This window comes from Strigops habroptila, chromosome 20 (genome assembly GCF_004027225.2).
Source record: "Strigops habroptila isolate Jane chromosome 20, bStrHab1.2.pri, whole genome shotgun sequence".
Classification (NCBI taxonomy): Eukaryota; Metazoa; Chordata; class Aves; order Psittaciformes; family Psittacidae; genus Strigops; species Strigops habroptila.
The window spans coordinates 2,582,390-2,605,749 of NC_044296.2; the positions used below are offsets into that span (position 1 = coordinate 2,582,390).

Genomic DNA, 23,360 nt, shown 5'->3' on the forward strand with positions numbered 1-23,360 from the left:
TGAGCTTTGAAATGATTTTACTGAGACCTTTGGCTAGTGTGGCTCCAATCGGTGTGGTCAAACTCAGCCAGAAATTTAGTTTGGAAGGTCACGGGGAAGAGAACAGAGGAGTCCAGAGCCAGCTCCGCAGCTGCACTATGTGTAGAAGATGATCTCTGGGATTTGTCCATCCTCCACGGAAGTGCCGTTGTTATTCCCAGCCGCGTAACAGAACGTAAAACAGGTCTTGGCTCCCGTTGTGGGTGATTCATGGATCACTTTGCGCAGTCCTTTGGTTCCATAGTGGGAATCTGGACCCTGCGATGGTCACAGAAGAGAAACCAGATCAAGACAGGGCTCGCAGGACCCTGCTCAGGCTCAGCCCAGGAGGTTTGGCCTCACAGCCTGGCCCAGAACAACCAGTTTGGGAGGTCTCAGCACCTCCCTCTTCTGCCTGGCTCTTGCACCTCAGGAAGGTTGAGCAAAGTTCTCATCTCTATCAGAATGTGACACTACATTTAACCAGATCTCAACAGTTAAATATCAACTTCTTTAAGCCGCTGCAGGCAGGCTCTGGATTACAGACCTGCAGCACTGACAGCTTGTCTGTAACACCAAAAACAATTCCTTCATCAATAACGTAGCCTGTTCATTGTTGGACACTTGCAAGACAAGTTCAAAACCAACTCTGAGTGCTGGTGGTGAAGGTGCTCATGGCATCACCAGCTGAAGGACCACAGAGCAGACCTTTGAGAATCCCAGACTGGTTTGGGTTGGAAGGGACCTTAAAGCTCATCCAGTTCCAACCTGCTGCCATGGGCAGGGACACCTTCCACTAGAGCAGGTTGCTCCAAGCCCCTGTGTCCAACCTGGCCTTGAACACTGCCAGGGATGGGGCAGCCACAGCTTGCACGTTAGGCCTTGAAAAACACAGAGCAAGAGCCCTGTTGGACTACAGAGCCTGCTCTCACCTACTCCCATCTTGTCTCTTCGACCCACACACCCCAGTGCGGTACCTTTAGAGTAGCACACGCTGTATAGTTGACGTTGGGTAGAATCTCAACAGGCTCCTTGAACATGACGCGGAAGGTGTTTGATGATCCATCACAGCTGAACCCTGTGTCATTCTGCCCCAGCACCGTGTTGCTGTCAGTGTGGATGATCTGTAAGACACGTGGTAACTTTTAATCTGCAGTTAGTTGAATGCTGCCCTGCACCAGTGCAGGTGTGTTGCCCCTGAACTGGACCGAATCTGAGGGGCTCAACAGTTTGACCAGCCCCACTACAACTGCACTAAGCCATTACTTAGGTCTGCCTTCAGTGATCACACAGAACAACCATGGGCTTGGGTCCCAGACAGCCCAAGGCAATCCCTCCTTACCCTGAAGCCTGTCAGAGGACTACAGGCTGACGTTCTGTGCTTTGATCTTCACTTGCCTTTCTCCTCCAGGAGCTCAAAGGGGCACCAGAATGAGACCCTGACTATCAAATAAACAAGCACAGTATGTCAGCACACACCAGCCTTGCTCTGCTGGGATAACTTTCCTGGGAATGGTTCTTCTCCAGTGACCCAGACTGGGGTTACATGCGCACATCCAGATCAAGGCACACGAGATTTCCATAAGCTGCCCCAGTCTTTGAACAAGATCATGATGGACTGTGGACAACTGAGTCTCTCTCAGTCCTAGCCATCATCCCAAACAGGACGCTGACGACATGAGGCTGCATGTCAGCACTGCACAGGCCCAGCACAGACACAGCAATTGCTTTCTTCTCTTCCCTTGTTGAATTGTAGCTGTTCCACTGCATCTGTACAGCTCAGACCAAAAGACAGTCCAGGGACTACTGCAGCACCCAACTCTGCTGCGGCACCTGCAGGGCAGGCTTGGCCTGGCCTGCTCAGCATGGGAAAACACACACAGCTTCTTCTCAGCCCGTGTCACAGCTCTCAGAGATGTATTTTCAAAGGACAGCAAGTGCACTTGGGGAGATACTGCAGTGACGCAGGCAACAGGAGGCTGCGTAACATGGAAAGCAATAATCCCTCTTATCCCCAGTGCCCCATCTGGCCCTCGCTACATCTGCCAGCCACCCAAGCTAGAAATACAGGCCCATCTAACTTACTTAAGATGTTGCATATTCACTAAAAAGTGTAAGTTAGTCCCTCCAGCAGCAAGTATTTTTAACATAGAAGAGAGAATTACCTGTATATTTACTTGGTAATCCGTTGGCCCATGTATGGATCCGTATAATCCAAACCCAACTACAAATATTCTTTTGTTTACAGAGAACCTGCAGGAACAGACCAGGGAAGTCAGACCAACTGCCACTCCTGTACTGCTTTTGTACAAGGATGATACACGAATATCTTCACTCACTTTATATCGAAAATGGAATCAAACATGCTACAGTTTAAAGTGCAAATCTTACTAGTAACTGAAACCCTTTCCAGAAACCACAACCTGCAAGCTTTCAACTTTGACTGTCCTAATGGGCTCGCAAGAATTTTGTTTGATCATGTAAAATACAAAGGTGCACAATCCCACCACTAACTCCACAGTGCAGGCTCAGAAAGCATTTCAAGGTTGTGGTACATCAGCATCCAAAACTCCCAGGCAGGCAGAGGCAGGGTGCCTGCAGAGCAGGGAGCCCTCACAGGAACAGCAGGCTTTCCAGCAAGGTAACAGCAAACACCATTTGAAGTATCATTACATATTTCACTGTGAGCACTGGAAGAGAATTGTTAATGTGCTTCTGAGTATTTGCTGCATGTAGCTGTACTCAAGATTAAAGAGTAGAAAATAAGATTCAATAGCTCCTGAATGCAGGAATCCCTCCTGCCTAAGGCAGCAAGGGGAAGGATATTCACCCCACTGCCCCACTACAGCTCCATCTTCTCAGGTAGCAGAAAGCCTCAGTGCCTGCCAAACAGCCAACATCATTTCTTCACCCATCCACCAACTCTTTGAGCCCTGCATGTTTCAAGACCAAACATCTGCAGCAGGCTGAAGCCACTGCTCTGCAACCAGCATGAGGTATTCAGTGTTGACACTGCACACCAGCCTTGCTGAAGACTGACCCTGGTGCTAACAGCAGTTGAACTTAGAGTCGAGTACAAGCTCCAAAAGCTCTCTGAGCATTAGAGCTGAGAACAGCAACTGTTTGGAGGTAGCAGCTCTTCCAATTACAATCTCCCATAAGGGGATGAATGGATCAGAAGATCCAACCAACAGCTGTATTGATGTGCAACAGAACCACTGGTGAAAAGGCTTATAAACCTTAAAGACTGTATTAAAGCAAGTTCCCCGTCCACCCAAGACAAAGATGAATCAGGAAATAGCCCAGGCTGGTTACCTCCTGTCTTGCTCTAACCATGGGGCCACACGAGGCTTGCAAACCCCCATTTCCCACACCACACCTCCACGTCTATGCCAACACGACTGGGCTTTGCTGCTTCTCTACAAGCTTAGGTCTAAACAAACTAGATATTAGCAGAAAAGCAGGCACAGCAAGCATTTTATGCTAATCCTTCCCTCAAATAGGCAAGATTAAGGGGCTTCAAAAAGCCACGTTAACACTTACAACCTGATGGAGCACTGGTTAGTTGACATACTCAGGCACAGAAGGAAGCCACGAGTTGCATGGTGACTCCAACCACTATGTGCCCATGCAGCTGCAGGAAGCCACTTGAAAAGGAGAGAAATAACCCCCAAAGAGGCCTGTGCTGCCACATTTTATGGAAACCTTTGCCAATACAGAAGCAAAGTGGCAGCCTGCAGCTGCACATGCAGGTTAATGCATCAGGTGATGCTTTTGCCCAGCAACACTTTCCCTTCAGGGTTCACACCAGGGTTTATATGGTGGAAGTCAAGGTCTAGCACATAACCTTGCGGGTTTTAGGGCTAAAGTAGGCTCAAAGCTCAGTAAACACGAATCTATCAGCAGCAGAACGAGCAGAGAAGCTGACCTTATCCTGTCACTAGTCCCACTGTACCCCCAGCGGCTCTCCACCTGCTGGAAACGGCTGATGCTGCACTCCTTCCCCCGCAGGCAGCAGCGCGGCCGGTCGATGAACTCCACCCGCGGCTTTGGGTTCACTGTGAAGTGGAGGAACAGGCTCACCACTTCCCGGTCCGTGAGGATTCCCGACTGGGCAGGCCCTGCAGAGGAGCATGAAAGCAGTGACACCATCAGAAACTAGAAGGGATCCTTTGGAGATTTACACGGAGAGACAAACTTGACTTGCAGTTAAGAGTGGGTCATGCCCGCATCAAACACGGGATCTCGCTGGTGTGTCAGGAAGTTCAACCCCAGGCAGAAACGTGCTGCTGAGTTTGATGTGCACACCAGTCACGGGCTGCAGTCTCTGCAGGGGGCATGTTCATGAAACAGATTCAACACACAGCTCTGCAGAGCTGAAATGCATTTCACTAACAGGACTGATTTAAAAACCTAAACCATGCAGCTAATCCTTCCCCCACTCCCTCAGGAGATGGTAATACTGGTGAGACAGGGATTTTCATACATCTACACTGGTTTTATAACATTACTGTAAGACATCATGAAAGCCCATGAGGGGAAGTGGGAGGGAATGTCATCATCAAGTGTTTTTCAGTCAAGACAAAGGTGGTTCAGCTCACACCCTGCTTTGATTCCCTCCTTCCCTTGGGCATTTAAACCCTGCTTTGTGTTGATTTAGGTTTTCTAATATCCTTATTGCAGAATCTAAGGAAAAATGCTAGTGACTTCAGCAAGAATTGAAACGTATTCTCATCTTTTTTACAGGAACCAGATGGTTTTTTCCAAAGTGATGCTAAACTCAAGCTTTGGAAACTACTTCGAATACTTTCAGAAGTGGAACCAGCTAAAAATCAGTCTTTAGCAGAAGAGTCAAAAGCTGCTCTGCACCTCAATTTGCAAGAGGCTTTTAGCAGAAACTACTGCATACTGGAGAAACAATAGCATTAAGTGCTCTTTAATGTGGGAAGCCAATGCCTGGCTACTGGTTGGTCCAAAACGTTACTTTCAGCACATGTTATGCAGACATAATGTGGCCCAAGGCTGCAATAGGTAGAGATGAAAGAATTTAAGGAAGTCGACTGTTAACAGATAAATGAGCTTATGGATACTTGCTCAGCAAAAATGAGCCATCACTGATCATGTCTAAACTCATCCTGTGTTGCTGCAATTCAATTCTCAAATGTTTCAAATTACTTGCTCTGAGGGAAGGGAGTGACATATTTGCCAGTTAAAACATCTTCATGCAAAACTCCATGTTCAATACCAGACTACACAATGAACTGGTGAAACCACTGCCTGTAAAAATCCTTTTCTTTTTCAGAGTCACTCAGAAAAAGGACAAAGCTGAAGCAATTCCAAGGTAGTGCCTTGTTTAAGGAAGAGCTGACCAGCGCAGCCTCGCAGGTTTGGGGTTTCTTTTGCTCATCTTTTTAGGTTAAAGCAGAGAAAACGTAGGAGTTTCTCTCAAAGCAGGACTAACCAAAGATCCAAGCTGAACTGACAGCATGGGGAGGGGCAGCTCAAAGGTTTCAACACAAATGTGCCAAAATTAACAAGTTCCTCCCAGTAAGATAGAATGGTACAAGAGCAGTTGAAATGGAAGATGAATGGAATAGTTGAAAGAAACAGGATCTACAGACAAGTGCAAAGCTTGGTATACACAGACTACTCCAGTGGCTGTAACACCACCTAGAAGGAGAAGGCTCTCTCCCATCAAGGTGGGTCGTAAGCCTGCGATCTGCTGTGGCACTGTTGTGTGGCACAACACACACTGAGGAACAGTGTGCCATGTTTTCACCCAGTGCCAGCACAAAGGGAAGTGACCCAGTTCAGGTGAAGGGATCTCTGCCTCCCTGAGCAGCCACTTCTGAAGAGATTCGCACCCCTCAGACCACACTGCAGCTGTGACAGGCAAAACAGAAAGTGGGTACCAAGTTGTAAGCACAGATTTACTATCCCTCTCCATCTTGGAATACGTCTATTAACTGGAGAGGGTCCTTATAAGGGCCTGTAGGGACAGGACAAGGGGAACGGCTTTAACCTGCCAGAGGGGAGATTGAGATGAGCTCTGAGGCCGAAGCTCTTCCCTGTGAGGGTGCTGAGGCGCTGGCACAGGGTGCCCAGAGAAGCTGTGGCTGCCCCATCCCTGGCAGTGTTCAAGGCCAGGTTGGACACAGGGGCTTGGAGCAACCTGCTCTAGTGGAAGGTGTCCCTGCCCGTGGCAGGGGGTTGGAGCTGGATGAGCTTTAAGGTCCCTTCTGACACAAACCGTTCTGTGTTTCTCGTTCATAGACAGAGATAAGCTGAAGCCATCTCTGCCTTGAGAACTGATTTGCAAAGGAAGGGGTGTCACTGACCCTTTTCGCTCCTCTGTGCACATAACTGCAGCCTAAAACAAGTTTCAGTTTTGAAAATGGCTCCACAGTGTCTTTCAGGATGAAAACTAAGCCAATTGCGAGTTTTCAGTCACTGAAGAATCACCAGAGTATGAAGTCAGAAACAAGAGGCAATGAAAACAAAACATCTTTAGTCAAAACTGTGAAATGATTCAGACACCTTTGTAGACCAAGATCTTAACATAAACTTGAATACTGCTTTCAGAGGCACACTAAACAATGCCAGCCCTTCAGCTCAAAGAACATTTTGGAAGTTTTTTCTGTTATGGGGTCTTCTCTGAACAGCAGCAGCAAGACAAGGCCAACCCACCACTGGACTACAGGTGGCAGCAGAGAGAGGATGGGGAGAAACATCCTCCTTTCTTTTTGGGAGCATGCTACAACCAACACCAATTATTTGCAACTCCAGCAGCTTTGTATAGTTTAAATGCTTGGAATGGTTAGAAGGGAAAGCACCTGAATGCATTTAGATCTTTGCTCTGGGATGAATGAGAAAGTAACCATCTAAACACACAGTGAGTACAAAGCCAGCTATGACCCAACTTGCTGCTAGTTGATGGAGCACCACAGTCTTTAAAACAAGAGTTAATGAGCATGGATAAAAACAGCATCTACACAGCAGATTTTGTGGATCAGTGGGAATGGGGATAATCTCAAATTATTTCAGGACACACAGAGAAAATCCATTTTCATATATTTGACTCTCTGTAGCTCAGAGAAAGCAAAGACCAGGGTTGCCAGAAACACCTTTCTTTGTTCAGTTACCTGCTGCAAACTCCTCAATAGTCATCAGTGGGAAGCGGATAAGAGAAAGTGCTTTGCCCAGAACTTTCCGCTTGTTCTCTGGAATCACCTGAAGCTGCTGCCGTTGACACTCAGCCTCCGACCAGCGAACCACTGCATTAAACAAACGAACCTCCCGGATCCCCAGGGTATCCCTCTCCAGCACCGCGACCAGGGTGTCTGCAAGGCAGGACAGACAGTGACAACTTTAGGCACTACCCCAACTCACCCCATTTTACCTAGCCAGAAGCACCCTATGTACAACCCAGGTAAGTAGAAGAGAAGCGACTGAAAAACCAGCATCTCCCAAAAGTGCTGCCTGCAGCATCTGAGGAAGATTTATCTGCATATTCCGTAAGCAACTCACTGGAGCAGCAAAGAGTGCTCATTTAATTGGCATGTTAATGGAATTGCAACTTACTTGACATCAAATTTGGATGAAGCGAGCAGCATGAAAGCCAGAAGGTTACCCGTGCCTTACGTCCACAGTCCATCTCATTAGAAGAACGTTAAAGTCTAAATTTTAACGTTTATTAAGTGTGCCCAGCAAGCCTGGAAACGGCATCTGATCATTAAAATAACCAGTTCTTGCTTCCAAAAACACAACACTTTTTTAACTCCAAAACCTGACTCAGGGAGCAACGCCAACTCCACAAAAGGCGGCGAGTTACACCCACCCAAAACCTGCCAACATCAACAGAGGAAATGGGCTTTGCATCATGCCCAGAAACTCAAGTTGCACCAAAGCAAGCAGATCCCAGGATATTTCTGCAAGCCAGCATGCTCTTTTGCAAATGCCTTGTCTTGAGCCACTTAGTGCCAGAGACTGTTCGTTCAACAGATTGCTCCAGAACAGCAAAGCCACAAAAGAGAAGCGCCAAGTATTAACCTGTAATAACTTCAGAGGAAAGCATGCAAAGGGAGGAGGGAGAAAAGTTTACCCAGATCGATGTCTGTAAACCCCTCCGCATTGATGGCATCTGATGTGTTCTTGTCTATATTCTCTAGGCAAAGGCTGGCCAGCTGAGGCTCATCAAAGAGTCTTGCCTAGTAATGAAGAAGCAGTCGTTAACACAAAAAGTATTTTAAAATTTACACAAAGCAAAGACCCCCCCTTCTCTCCCAGAGCCTGTCTTCATTAGCAATACCATGCCTGACTGCTTCAGGAATTCACCGGCCTGCAGCCCTCTTTCACAAGCAGTTAAGCATGACAAGGCAAACACTAGAAAAAGCTGTGTTTGGCATCAGTTCTGGTTTAGCTGTGCAGGTCTTCAGGCACGTCTTTCTTCTAACATCACAGCAGTTAAGGCAGCTAAAGTGCTTTCTAGCTCCATACTGACCATGTCAGCTGAGCATGGGTAGTTCTTACTACATCATTTTTTATATTTAGAAGAAAGCTTTGCCCAATGACTCCAGGCATGCTCCCTCTAGGGATATGGTGAGACAGCTTATTCTGTAAGAACATGGTCTCACTGATCTCGTGTATTAGCAGGCACACTGCTTGTGTCCAAGGGAGATGTGCAAAACCCCACGGGGTACACAGCCTGCTCTGTGCATTTGCACGTTTTGCACAGAAACAGCTACTCTAATCTAGTTACTTTACAGAACTCCCCCCAAAATACATTACTATTCCAAACAAAGCCTGCACACAGCTTGGAGAGTTGCTCAGAATCCCTCTGCCCAACTTAAGTGCAGTCGCATAACAATTTCACTACCACTTTCATATCCTCATAGACCACCAAGACATGGTGCCAGCCCAGCATCTAGTATAAGCAGAAATGAGGTGGCAACACACGAAAGTTACTAACAAGATCTCTTATTTCCAATAAGCCATCTTTGGTTTTGCTATTTAGGAAAAAACTGCCTTAACATCACCTAACAGTGCAAGAGTACGCTGGGACTTGGACTCACTGCCACAGAAAAGGTTTAAAAACTGTGGTTTGAGCTGGGAATTCAGTCATTCGTGCAGGTTAGAACTGCCGAGCACCTTCTGCTTCACCCTTGCTCATGGGCTGCAGAGCTCAGCAAGACCAACCTTTGGCACTGAAACCTCGCTCTCTAGAACTATCTGAAAGGAGGTGGCAGTAAGGTGGGGTCAGTCTCCCAAGTAACAAGCGATAGGACAAGAGGAAACGGCCTCAAATTGCACTAGGGGAGGTTTAGACTGGAGATGAGGAACAATTCCTTCCCCAGAGGGTGCTCAGGCATTGGAACAGGCTGCCCAGGGCAGTGCTGGAGTCACCAGCCCTGCAAGTGTTCACACACTGCGTAGACGAGGCCCTTGGTGACATGGGTTAGTGGTGGATCTGGCAGTGCTGGGGTAAAGGTTGGACTTGATGATGTTAAAGGTCTTTTACAGCCCACTTGATTCTGTGATTCTATGATTTTAAGTGCAGAAAGCCAAAACAAGTCTCCATTTTCTCAGGGACCAGGGAAGCTTCAGCAGCCACCACCAGCTCCTGGGGCTGGAGAACTGCCAGTGCCTTACATCTGTCATCCAAGAGCTCTGCCCAACTCAGACTTTATTACTGTAGTGGCCCTCTTCTGACACGTGAAGGACTTACACTATAACCACAGAGTTCTCCCTCACAGCAGCTTTAGGCAAGCTATTATTTCTTTGCTGATCAGTGACATGTGCTTGTAAGTCTGGCATGAAAGAGGATCACGGTTCCCTGTGAGGCACAATCAATTAGGAGAGCTATTTGCCACTGATATTTCTGCCAGAGATTTGCAGTTGCTTGAAATGCTGTCAATGACACAGTTGCTGGACCAGCGGGATTCAGCAATGATACACGCAAAGGTTTAGGTCCATCACCGTAAGGTAAATGTTTTGTACAAGATGCGTCTCAGGTCTGTAATGTACTGTACTTGTCGATTTGTTGCAGTAAAAGCCAGAAACAGAGGCTGATTTTCACAGTGAAGGACCAGAACCGAGAGCAGTTTAAGAACAGACCCATGAAGTGAGGCGCCTCATGCAGGCATTGAGATACAGATACGTTTCTCAAAGAACACCAGCCTCAAACCTGTTAGAGACTTGATACACTGCAAGAGTGAACAAAAACCAGATATGAATCACCACTGATAATTAATCATAATGGATAAGCCACAAACAAAAAGAACCAGGAAAGCCTTTCCCCAACCGGCATTTCAGCTGTCCCAATGCAGGTGACAGAGCACTAGATACCAGGCAGTATCTTGGTTTTGATATCTGAAAAATTAGGACACCTTCCTCTTTTGCCAAAGAAGGACCCTTGGGACTTGTAAGGAAGCCACCATAAACCTAAATGCTACCTTGCCAAAAGTGCCAATTCAGGTTGCAAAAATCCCTGTATAAAGAATGCCACCAAAATCTGACACCTCTAATCCTCATATGGTGATGGCTCGTGTAAGGTGCCTCCTTAAAACTATGAGAAACATTCCCTCCTCAGCTCTTGGATAGCAGCTCCTGATCTTTCAGACTGCAGGCTGCTGAACCCAGAGCTATAACTGTCCTACCACGCATCAGATGGGAGTGCAGATTTGACTGCTATCATCACCCAAGCAAGAACCTTTAAGTCCTGAATCTTCCCAGGGAAGTGCAGTTTGGTTCCCCCCACATCTCAGAGGCTGCCTCACCCGTTTATGGCATGTGGAAAAGGGCCAAGTGAAAAAGAGGATGTGTAGAGAGGGACACTGTATTTGCAGCAGTAGCTGAACCCTAGCAGTGAAGAGTGCTTACAAGAGCAATGTAACGTGGCACTACTTTGAGGACTTGATCCTAATATTTAAAGTCAAATAAAATCCCAGCCTAATCACAGCAACCAAGCAAAGAGCTCAGCAGCAACTGCTTCAGGCCAACACTGCTTCAACTTCTGTGAGACACTGTCACTGATGCAGTAACTATGGTCAGAGCCTGAAAGATGCTTGTACAAGGAGGATAAAAGCCATCAGACACATATGCTGGGCCAGGCAAGACACCCCTTCAGAGACGGACCACCTGAGTGCCCTGGTTCCCAAGTCAGGGCAGCTGTGAAAACTCCTCTGCAAGGTTTAACATCAGAAATCAGAGCGGCTTTCCTGAGCTGGTGGATCCTCCAGAGCTAGTCCCTATTTCCTAAAGGAATGAAACCCACACACACAATGCCTATTTGCTTCTTGTTCCTACACCACCCAGAACAGGGTGTCCCTGGCAATGCTAAAGCACTGCAACACACCGGTGACAGCACTGTGGTATGTCATCAGCTGCCAGCAGAGAGGGTGGCAGGGATCAGAAAGAAAAGAGGGGTTTGGAAATGGGCAGGAAATGATGCTAATGTAATCAACCTGCATGCGAAGTCTGATCTTCTCCAAAATAAGAAGTTGTAAACACTGGCATCTGGTTTGCTTCTTAAAGGAGTCAAATAGAAGATGGAGTCGTCCACCAGCACTCAGACTGGATCAGAGGGGCACAAGGATGCGGAACTGGCCACATAAAGAGTCAAAAAACACAGCTGCACTGAAACTCCAGGTCTGCATGCCTTCAGTATGGAGAAGAGTGAGCTGGAAGAGACTGAGGAACAAATCACTTTGTTCCCCTCCTAGGAAAATAAACTGAAGCATTCACGAAGTTCGTTTTCTTTCACCCCCATTTCAAGGAAACTATTGCAAAAAAGCCCTTTAAGACTGTCTGACCAGCTAGATGCAGCAAGCTTTGTACAGAGAAAGCTTATCACACCAGTCCTGAATCTGAACACATGAAAATCCTCTCATTCCACTTTTCTTCTTGGCAGATGAAAGTTTTCCACTCTGTTAATTTCTTCCCCAGCTCACACTCTGGAAGGAATTGCCTGCCACACCAAAACAGAAAGCAGATCTGAAACAGCAGCAGCATTTGCTGTATTTTATTGTTCTTTGTAAGAACCTACTCATCAGCACTGGAATCCTGTAAGGAAGAATTCAGAATGACAGAGAACTGCTTCATTTTGAATTATCATCTCCGTAACACTTACGAAAGTTCTGTTTTCTTATTGGGATGGACCTTGCTCAAGGGACTCACCACTCACCTGTGTTAACAGCATAAACGCGTTGTCTGCTCGGAGGTTTTTTTTAAGGAACTCCACACAGTGAGCTTCAAGGGCTGGAACTGCATATTTTTTAGCTGTATAAAGCGTTGTCATAACAGTCTCTGGTCCAATCTGAACTTCGTCTGAATAAAGAAATCTGAAAACATTCAAACAAACATTGCGCTGGTGAAGCCAAGATAACAGGGTAAAACCGCCTTGCAATTCATAAACAACATGTTTGTGCTTCTGCCCATCATCCTGACCCCGTTTCCTATACTTGAGAGATGGAAGTGTTCTCACAGCCTTTCCACTGACTCTGGTTTACCAAGGAGAAGCTTTCTGTTTGTTTTAAATAAACACTCTTTCCAGTGTAACTTTCAATGAATGAATAGCTGGGATATCTGCTGAAGCACCTTGAACTGCCCGGCATCCCACAGCCAGCGAGCTGCTTAGCCTGCCACTCAGGCTAAGCCAGAAGAGCCTCTGGCCAAGCATACCCCCTAAAATTAATGGGTTTGGCTGTTCATTTAGACTAAACAAGGACAAAAATTCAATCCTGCCTGCTTCATGAGAGAAGCTGGTTTACATACTAATTCAACAGTGATCAGAAGCACCCAAACATACATTCACTGCCAATGAGGTGTTTTCGCCATACCCCACTTTCTCATCTCCTCACTTTATAGTGAGCTGTTCCATTTCATTATACAGATGTTCAAGTACAGCACACCATCTAACTTCAGCATAAAGCAAGAGTGAATTGCAATGCAACACTAGGACTGCCACGCTGCAAGCAAAACATCAGCCTTCAACGTTAGGCCAAAACAAGAAAGTACATTCATACTGCATGGAAAAACAAAGGTCTTCATAGGAAGCCTGAGCAAGCCTCTTCATACCCCAGCATGCTGATGAGACAACAGGACCTGACAGGCTGAGATCAGTAAAAGCAGTTACACACTTGATGTCAGTCCTGATCCCATGTAGAGTTTTTGTTTACTGTTTTTCCTCTAACCGGTCAAGCATTTGCCAAGCAGGATCTGAAAGGCAGGAAGCACAGAGGCCTAATATTGAGTGTGTTAGCTGTGCTTGGCACTCCTATTTCATGGGATATTTTGGAAACACCTGCAGTTTCTCCTCCTGGCTTCCTCTGAAGGGGGCACAGCAACACGTTGCGTAGCTGCTGTTCCTGGAGCCTTCAGGCAGCAGAAGGGCTCTTCCAGGGGGATGCCAGGCAGTGTCCCTGTCTGGAGGAACTTGCTGCAGAGCACTAGAGTTCCTGGTCCTCTAGCTAGAGATGGCCAGGATGCAATTCAGGGAAGCATAAGCAGGGGGATTCAGAGGCAGGGAAGCACTCTCACTGCTGCTGAAAGCAGCTTTTGTGCTGCTCTAGAGCATCTCTTAAGAACAACATCAAGCCACAGGCTCGTGAATGTATTTTGCACACATCCCTTCACCAGTCCTATTTTCACCAAGTAATCCTGTTTATTACAAGATTAAAAGGACACAGTTGCTGTAAAACAACCACTTTATTTACTGCAGTGACTATGTTAGTGTTGATTTCTACAACAGTCCAAACAGCGTGTGCTGAGGGACAACAGGAGAGGCTCAAACTGTGGAAAAATGCAGTAACAATTTAAAAGAAGACTTAGCTTATAACCCCAGGCAATCAAAAATATTCTTTGGCTTATGAAAATAAGAACAACAAAAAAGCATCTCTTGCACAATTTCAGCAGACCTGTTAAAGCCCACAAACACAATGACAATCTAGTGCCCAGAAGGGACCTTCTGCTGAACACTCAGGATGGGCACTTTGTCCCTTGATGAGCTCCTGATCCTACAGCATTAGGCCATGGCTTGGACCAAGTCCAGAGACATATGTAAGGATCAGCTGCCACTTCAGACCAGTGGGACTGTTTTTACTCTGGGAAAAGTTCATACCATGTACTTGGTATGCTTCCTATTGGAATGCAGCACCCAAACTTCCTTTGGCACATTTAAGCTTTAAGCATTTTAAAAGTGACAGTTTGATTCCAGATTTAAGCATCCAATATATCACTGGACCATGTGCAGAGCTACTGCAGCACGACTACTTGCATGACTGCAAGCTTTAGAGACACTGTGATAATCCACACATAGCTTCTCTTGTACAAAATAGAAACGTTTCTGTTGAAATCCACCTAAATTCACTATTTTAGTCTTCTCAGGTGCTTCAGGATGTAAAACAGATCTCTTCCAAGATCACACTGTTTATCCAAGTGCTGAAAACTCAGCACTGGCAGGGAAACACCATGACTTTGTCTCAAATTCACTCAGTATTTTAATCTAAGTAAGTTTTTAAGATAGATGCTAACTGTGCACTCCAGAGATCTACCTGGCTGGTAGAGAGTCAGATACCAACTACAGGGATTCCCCAAGTGCTGGCGTCTGGTTTAAAATGAGCCAAAGAGGAGGGGGCTCCCTATTATTTCTGGCCTTTCATTCTAGAGAAGATCAATTTTTACATCTTCTAAGATAGCACGGTCATGACCAAAGCACTTTTTGAAGGTAAAGCAAAAGCGTGCCGAAGCTATATATAGTCAGTGCTCCCAAGAGGAAGCGAGTGGGGAACATGTCAAGAGCACAGGACTGGAAACCCCTGGAAATAGGTTACAGAAATCCTATAGAAAGGGGACAATGACTTTTCAGCACACATTCAGGATCGCTGTGGGGTGTTATAGAGCACCAGCAGAGCCTAAAGAAATCGGTGAATAGGATGTTATGGCCCTTTCCTCCTCCTGCCCCCAGCACAAGGGCTTACAAAACATGCTGTAAATGTAAATTCAAAACCAGCTCTTCAAAAGAGGAGTAAAACACACATAAGGGGAGGTACCACACAGAATGGCTGACACCGATTCCATGCGCTTGCTTACCTCTTATAACTTGCTCATTTGCCCATAACCTAAATGAGCTCCAAGTATTTGTAACTTAAGAGTTTTAAGAGGAATACTTTTCCCCACTTCTCTCAAATAGCATTTGGATCACGTCAAACCAATTCATGAAGGAGAGTTTATGAGACAATGTCTGAAAAGGTGAGCATCAACTTAACTACAAGGGCCAGCATGTGCACTTACTCCAGCTGCTAACCAGAACACCTCCCTGTTGCTGCATCTGCATGGTGCAACTATATACAACTAAATATTTACACGATTATATACTTATAGTTTAGTTTTTCCATACTGCAGATCAGGGGCAGGAGGACATATTCATTTAACTATTGCTAGGCCAAACTATGGAGCAAGTCAGATATTTGTGTGCAGCAGCTACTCAGTCTAGAGTACCCAGGAAAAGAGGGATTTAACAGCAGCATTTAAACACCCTAGAGCAGGTCAACAAAGAGGGATTTTATCTGGAAACTTAACGCTCACCACTCTACAAAAGAGATCACTGCTTTCATTAAAAACGCCTTTTTCTACGGTAAATCTGTTCATTCCAGTTATACTGGGTGTTAGAAGCTTACTTCAGCAGAGCGAGGAAGGCAGCAGGCTCCACGTCAGGCAGCTCAATCTCTGTAGAAGTTGTGGCCATTCCACCATTAAACATCGCATCGAAGACTGCGCTGCCCACAGCCAGCACAAACCTATCACCAAAAAACAAACAAGGAAAAACACCTTATGTTAAATCATATCCACTTCCCCCCAAAAATCCCAGGCTGGTTACTATTCCCCAAGGCCACCTTCAGGGAAAGCAAATCGTTCCTAGCGTTAAAGCAAAGATGTTTTGCAACAGAAGGGAGTGTCAGGGTTTCTGTTCCCTTGCTGCAAGAATACCAAAGCTGCAACTTCATTCTGAGCCCTGTCCGTGCATACAGCACAGGAATGGCTCCCCAAAGACAGGAGTTTGTGCGTCACGGAACACAATACGCGTGGCTGCTTTGCAGAGTCCCTCTAGGAGCCTACGGACCATTCAGGAGGTTGAGAACCTAAGAAACGTGTTGAAGTTAAGGAATTCAAGTTCTTCCAGTGAACAGAGCCCAAGTCTTGGTGCAATTCCCCACAGTCACATACTGAAACCACTGATGGAAAATTTGTCACTACACACTACCCATCCCTCTCCCTTCTCCCCAGATAAGGAAGACATCCTTGGTGACAGCAGAGCAAGCTCTCAAACCATGCCAATGGCACTGGGAGCTGTGGACACCAGCACCTCCTGCAGTACCCAGCACAGGAGCTGCCTTCCCCAGGCACTCTGCTCTCTGCTTCCATGCAAAACCTGCTTCGGGCTGAGCCTAGAAGGCAGAGAAAACCTCACACAAACTAAACTAACACCGTCGCATACACACCAACCCTGCTGTGAGTTTGGGTGGTAACTATCAAGAGGCATGTTATCAGCCCTACAGGAATAGGAAGCAAGAATTCCCACAAACCAGGTCTGAGATCGAAAATAATCTTGTTTACATCGGAGCACTGGGATATTATTTCCCTTGCTGATGATAAACACCAACTCCTATTTTAGGAGCAGCACAAGCACAGACCAGGCTGCTGAGAGGCCTATGTATATTTAAGCTGCTGTACCTGCCTTCTGACTTAGTAAAGCCATTTGGAGAACTTTCACTGTTTGAAAATGCAGAGGCAAGTTTTTCCCAATAAAGCCACCTTGTTTCTGGTGTCTACAATCAAGCAGCTCCATGAAGTTCAGGACACGACAGGCCACAAAAGTCACAGCTCAGCAGTGTGGGCCAGCAGAGATGAGGCCACCAAAGCGATTACTGCAACCACTTCTCCAACCAAGTATAAAAAGGAAGAAGCTGGAAAATTCAGGGGCTCTCCCTGCAGCAGTTTGACTTCAATAGAGAAGCATCAAGAACTGCAGGGAAAAAAACTGTCCAGGACAGAGGCACAAGACAGAAACCTCCAACTGGACCCGAAGGAAAGCCCATCACTGAAGGGGAATTTCAGTTTGGTTTTGCTGCGGTAGGAAACTACACAGGAGCCTTTTTTTTTTTCCCTTTTCAACAAAATTCTTCATTTTCTTACTTTTCACTCCCCTCCCATCCAGAGGAGGCCTTTCATGGACACAATGCAGCAAAGCACCATGGACATGCCAGGCCTGTTTGCTGTGACAGACTGGCTGACAAGCTGGGTTCTATTGTTTCTGATGGGTTAAGAGAGCGAGGGACAAACCCCAGCGGTTACAGAAAATACACACATGCATATTTCTATCGAAGAGTTCTGCACAAAAATGTCCAGAACAAATAAAAAAACCTTCTTCACAATACTAGAATTGCCAGCTGAAACAAAAATCCTTGTTCCTACAGGAGCAGCGATGGTGGTGAGACAATCACAGGCACTGTTTGCTACGAAAAATTAACATATATTAATTGCACTCTGAATTTTCCCTTCTAACAGCCAGCACAGTGTACAGCCTCGATGAGCAGCTTTCAGAAACTGTTTGAAAAGGGCATTCATTTTAAAAACCTCTCCAGTTTTTGCTTCCATTTCACTCGAGGACAAGTCAGTCTCACTTTGTTTAAACTGTTGAGCCCTAAAGGGATCCCAGGAGGTGCCAGAGAGATGCATAGGACTCCAAATTTTAAGTTCCCTTAAACCGTTAAAGGAACACGATGTACAAAAATCCCTCTCTCTTCATGGTGTCTTCTTAAATCTTTCAAAAATCAACGTTTTCAGCAGTAAGAGTCACAGAAACTACCATAAGGTTAATAATTTGATTTGTCTTCACGAGGACCCAAAGTTGACCTCAAGGCTTTTGAAGGCCAGCAAGAAAACGTCTTTTATTCTGCTACTTATAGCTTCCTACCCACCAGTTTTCACTGCTTCCTTGTTCACCTTGGCACCTCCATCTGTTACCCAGTTTAATCTGTATACCCAACAGTCCTGCTCCCTTTCTAGGCACAAAGATGTATTAATAATAAAATAAACCACTCCAGAACCATAATTATCCCCCTGCTGCATGCCACCTTCCTTCTCCATCTGCTCCATTGTGGAGAAACCTTAAAATATCTGTTCCAGAAGAGCTGGCACAGGAATAGAGCAACACGTGATGTTCTGGAGCTTAGTGAAACTATAGGTGATGAGAAACTAATGAATGATGATCGTTTACTGGCTGCATCCTTCCAGCACAAGGACGAGAGATACCAGGTGAAACGAGCAGGAGGCAGGTTCAAAACTCCCAGGAGAAGCCCTTCACACGCAGCTGCAGGAGCTGTGCAGTGGGACACCTCAGCACACAACACTGGAGGTACTGCCAAGCAGTACGCATCCAAGAAAAGACAGGATGAGCTCAGAAGAGACACATGGAAACAGCAGCAAAAAACCTATTCAGACCGTGCCCAAGCTGCAGATCTTCCAGGCTGGAGTATACATAGGGATACATCACCACACACTTCCCCTGTTCCCTTCTGGGCCATGTTATCTGGCCAATTAACAAGCTTCATTATCACAACCATGCAGCTCCTGGTTGATGAGGTTTAGATGTTTCTAATCTTTCATGTTGTTCTCAATGAAGCAGATCTGGAAAAAGACAAAACAAAACCCAAACTTCCCTCATGTTTAGCCTAATCGACACGTTGACCTTGGCCATATTTGCACTGAGGCAGCCTGCTCAGTCCAGCCTTGACAGCAAAAAAACCCCTTAAGGCTGTTCCATCTCTATGGCTGATTCAGCAGCAAGAAGGAATTAACTCAAGGCCCAGAGACTGAGTTTGCTCCAGGGTAGGCAAGCAACTTCCACAGGGTCTGGAGCCTCCTGAAGGTGGAAAACATCTGAGCTCAGGGCTTCAGATGCTTCACAGGACCGATGCTTGCATAAATGAACCTTCAGTTGAACCCAGCACGGCGACTTACACCATTTATCTACAAACAGGGCTTTCACACACAGGAAATGAGTGCTCTTAGTTGCTATGTGAGTTATCTAGTGCTGCTTCTACAGCTTTATGTGAACAGCTGAGCTTGTCACTCTTAGAAACCCACCTGAACCTACAGCTCTGACACACTCAGAAACCTTCTCTACGCGCTCCCACCACAATGTGTGGACATCTGTGATCACCTGCCACAAATCATAGAATCCCAGACTGGTTTGGGGTGAAGGGACCTTAAAGCTCATCCAGTTTCAACCCCTGGCCACAGGCAGGGATACCTTCCACTAGAACAGGTTGCTCCAAGCCCCATCCAACCAATTCCAGTGCAAAATACCTTGTGCTGTCAGGCTGCTGCAGGAGAGCTGAGCACAGAAGGGGTCTGGGTGGTTTTATTTTAAGCTCTCTGTTTCTGAAATAACCAGTGTACTTCATGAATCATTGGGGTATCCCAACTGTAATATCAACTGGGCAAGTTTTACTAAAGTCTATATAATCTGTAAGTGGGATGTCACAACATCTCTCTTTACCACTCAAAGCACAGATGGATTTCAAAGCAATTAAGCAGCATTTCACTTTGGACCTTTTTTTCTTGCCTCCCCCTCCCCCCCCCCTTTTTTTTTTGTCAAAAAGCTTCATTTCTTTTCCATTTATTTCTGGGCTGAATATTGCCCCTCCCCACCTCCACCTAGCAAGCCTAGTTCTCAGCACAGAAGCAAGCTTACTCGAATAAGCTTCAAATTATAAAATAGCAGAACTAACACCCTAAGTACTCAGACCAGCCTAAAACAAGAGTTTTGATTGGAAAGCAAGAGAAAAAGGGAAATCTGAAGGGGAAACTTCCAGGAACGCAGGCACTTACGAGAAAAGCAATAGTCTGAAGCAGTTTGGAGCAAGGCTCCCTTTGCCAAGCACCAGTTCTAAGCACATCAACAAGCCTTCCCCCAGTTACAGCAGGTCCTGGCTTTGAGCACAAGGCTCTGGCATTTGCTGTTGGCAGAGCCGAGCAGCCCGGGAGGCACTTCCCGGAGCCGTGGGGTGTGACTGGCATGCACCAATTCACCAAAGCTGCCCCGAGAAGCAGCCAAACATCCACAGGCCACATGGGTTTTGCGTTATCCGGGTGGAAGCAATCCCAGCTTCTCAGCCAGTGAGCAGCTCAGGGCTGCAAACTCTTAAATGGCAGCTCGGCCTTCAACATCAAGCTCGACTGGTTACCTCATGCCCAGATGTCATTCTCAATACAGCTCTTCCAGAATTGTGGTGTCTGTTTTAAGGAGGGGATTACCCCCCAAGATATAGAGAAAAGACTCAAGAAAGGTTATTTTTAAAAGAAAACGTTGTGGCAGGAATTTGGTTTCTCAGATTATTGCTCTTTGCACTCCCAACACTCTCACCAATCCCTATTTCTGTCGGCAGAAATCATGCCGTCTTGGAGACTATTCCTCCTCTCCTTCACTACCCACCAAACCAAGGGTTGCTTCCAAGTGAGATCCGGTAATTTGGGTTTTTCCCGCTGCACTTTCCGTCGCACCTACCCTTCAGGGAAAATACTCCCAGCCCAAAGCCAGACCCATCACCTGGGCTGGTAACCGTGCGGAGGAACACCACGATGACCCGAGGGCTGGGAGAGATTTGAGGTGACGGTGACTGGTGACGGGGTGACTGACCACGAGGAGGTGACCACGCCGCGGGGCAGACACACCTCCCGGCATGTGCAGGAGCAATCCGGGGGGTCCCAGCTCCGGACTCGCAGCAGCCCGGCTCCCTCCATCCCGCCGTGGGGTCCGAGGAGACCTGGGCCTCGCTGAGGCTGCATCCCCCGGCGCTCGGCGGATAAAACGCGGGTGAAGTTACCCGATCCCCTTCCCCGAGGGAGCCCAGCAGCCCGAACCCCGCACCCCCCGCCGCACCACGCCACCACCCCGCACCCAGCACACGGCCTGCCCCCGGGCCCTGGACCCCCCGACCACCTCGCAGGGCCCCAGCACGGCCTACGCGCCACCCCACGGCCTGCCCAGGCCGCCACGGACCCTGGTCCCCCTCCGCGGCCCGCACCGGGTCGCCGCCCGCGGGTCTCCTCCGCGGCCCACCTGTGCGCCGGGATGCGCTGCGAGCCGCGGCCCTTCCCCACCAGGAAGTGCACGTCGCTGAGCACCTCGTTGTTGAAGAGGAAGGCGAAGCGCTCCTGCACCGTCGGCTTCGTCGCCTGCCAGTTATAGACCGGCTCCCGCTGCAGCGCCCCACCGGGCCCGCCCGCCCCCCGCCGGCCCCCGCCGCCCCCGCCGCCGCCGGGCCCCCCGCGCCTCCGCCGCTCGCCGCCGGGTTGGCAGCGCCGCACTGGTTGTAGGTGAGGCCGGGAGGCGACGCGGGGGCGCCGTTGGTGCAGGCGGCGGCGGCGGCAGCACCGTTGCCCGGCGGCGGCGGCGGCGGCGGGCAGGAGGAGGAAAGGCCCCCGGGGCCCCCGCCGCTGCCACCGGCCGCCATCTTGTGCGGCGGAGGCGCAGGAGCGGGCGGCGCGGGGCGGCGCTGCAGCAGCACCAGCACCAGCAGCGGCGGGCGGGACACGGCGGCGGCGGGCGGGAGCGGGGCGGCGATGGCTATGGCGGCGGCTGGGCGGCTGCCGGCGCTGGTGCTGATGCAGAGAGCCGGGCAGCAGCGGCGCATGGGGCACGGCGCGGCGCCGCCGCCGGCCGGGCCAGGGGGGGAGCGGCGGCGGCGGCGGCGGCGGCGGAGCGGGGCGGAGAGAGGGCGTGGGGCGGTGGCGGGAGCAGGCGGAGCCGCGCCGGGGTGCGGGGCATGAGGGGAGCGGGGCGATCGCTGTGGGGAGCGAGGGGGATGAGGGGTCATCGCTGAGGAGGAAGGAAAAGGGGGTGATCCCTTAGGGGACAGACCCTGAGGGGCAGTTTGGGGGGATAAGAGAGTCGATCCCTGAGGGGTGGTGAGGAGGGGATGATCCCTAAGGAAACAGGAGCCAGCGCTGAGGAGCATGAGGGGGCAGACCCTGAGGAGGACGATGGGCGATCCCTGAGGAGACAGACCCTGAGGAGGATGATGGGCGATCCCTGAGGGGCAGTTTGGGGGGATAAAGGAGCCATCCCCTAGGAGCAATAAGGGGGCGGGGGACAAGGGGAGCAATCCCCGAGGAGCTGTTTTGGGGGATGAGTGGCCCTCCCATGAGAGGAGGCCCAGAGAGCAGTTTGTGGGGGGATGAAGAATGGGGGCAATTCATGGAGGGGAGGTTGGGATCTGTGGGGATGAAGGGGGTCAGTGGTGAGGGGTGAGGAGCGAGGGAAGTTTGGGCCATGGAGAGGTGAAGGGGACAGTTTTGGGGGGGCAGCACAGGGTGGCAGGCAGGGAAAGAGGGGATATGGAGGGCACATGGGTTGCTCCCTTCCTGCTCTCACAAAACCTCTACAGCAGCCAGCCAAGCCTCCGCCATCCCCAGGACACCCTGCTTTGTGCCCAGCAATTCCTTGGAATAAATAGCTCGGAGTTAGGGGCTGCTGCTGCTGACCCCAGACCTGGAGCGCTGCAGGTATTACGCACCATTGGGTGCTCACCGATGGCCACCTCCTGGTCAGCCAGCATGAGGTGGAGAATGGCGCAGGGAGGCAGGAGCAGACTGGAAAGCAGGAGATTAATTAAGAGGCAGTGCCACTGCCTTGCTGTGATCTCAGTAACTGAACCGTTAAAGGGATTTATTCTTCTCAGGGTAATTACATTCCCCCTTTCTCTGTTTTCCGTCCCCCAATCCCTGTTCAGATCCTGGAGGTGCATGCACATGCAGTTGGGAGCAAATACATCCTTGGTTCAAACATGTTCAGTGAGGAGATGTCCTGTCTGCCCCTTGTTTTCTGTGCCTTTGTGTAACAGTTTGTAACACGAAGACAGGCTGTTTGTATTGATTCAAAGCTTCCCGACGCTTGTATAGCTCAGGGATCTCACCCATCAGCCACTATGGCCACTGTGGCACAACGCAGCGGCATTGTTACACCACCGATTTTGATTGAGAGCTTCCGACCTGGTTTTGTATCATGTTATCAAATACCTGTTTGCGGCCTTGTGTGCCGGCAGGTTTCTGCTGCAGTTTTTAAAGCTGTGTTACACTTCATATGGAAAAGGTTGAGAAACTCCTTGTAGCCACAGCTCTGTGGAGTTCAGAGCTGGCTGTCCTACTAGTCCCTTCTGGAATCTGGTCTGTGCCTGCAGGAATGAGGAGAAGCCTTTAGAGGAACAGCTCTTTTTCCATGAACTCTTTCTTAGTAACAACCGAACATTAAATACAGATGGATTCTCTTTTAAAAACGCTGC

At 48.5% G+C, this 23,360-nt stretch overlaps 1 protein-coding gene across 1 annotated transcript; it reads right to left on the bottom strand.

Moving 5' to 3' along the window:
- On the bottom strand, positions 1-21,727 carry BTBD2 (BTB domain containing 2). The gene is given in 10 exon segments (XM_030509514.1): positions 1-297; positions 996-1,142; positions 2,184-2,271; positions 3,947-4,139; positions 7,161-7,358; positions 8,120-8,225; positions 12,200-12,356; positions 15,693-15,812; positions 21,140-21,305; positions 21,308-21,727. Coding segments are annotated over 10 exon segments (1,743 nt in total). The 5' UTR covers positions 21,714-21,727; the 3' UTR covers positions 1-135.
- Between the last annotated feature and the right edge of the window lie 1,633 nt (positions 21,728-23,360).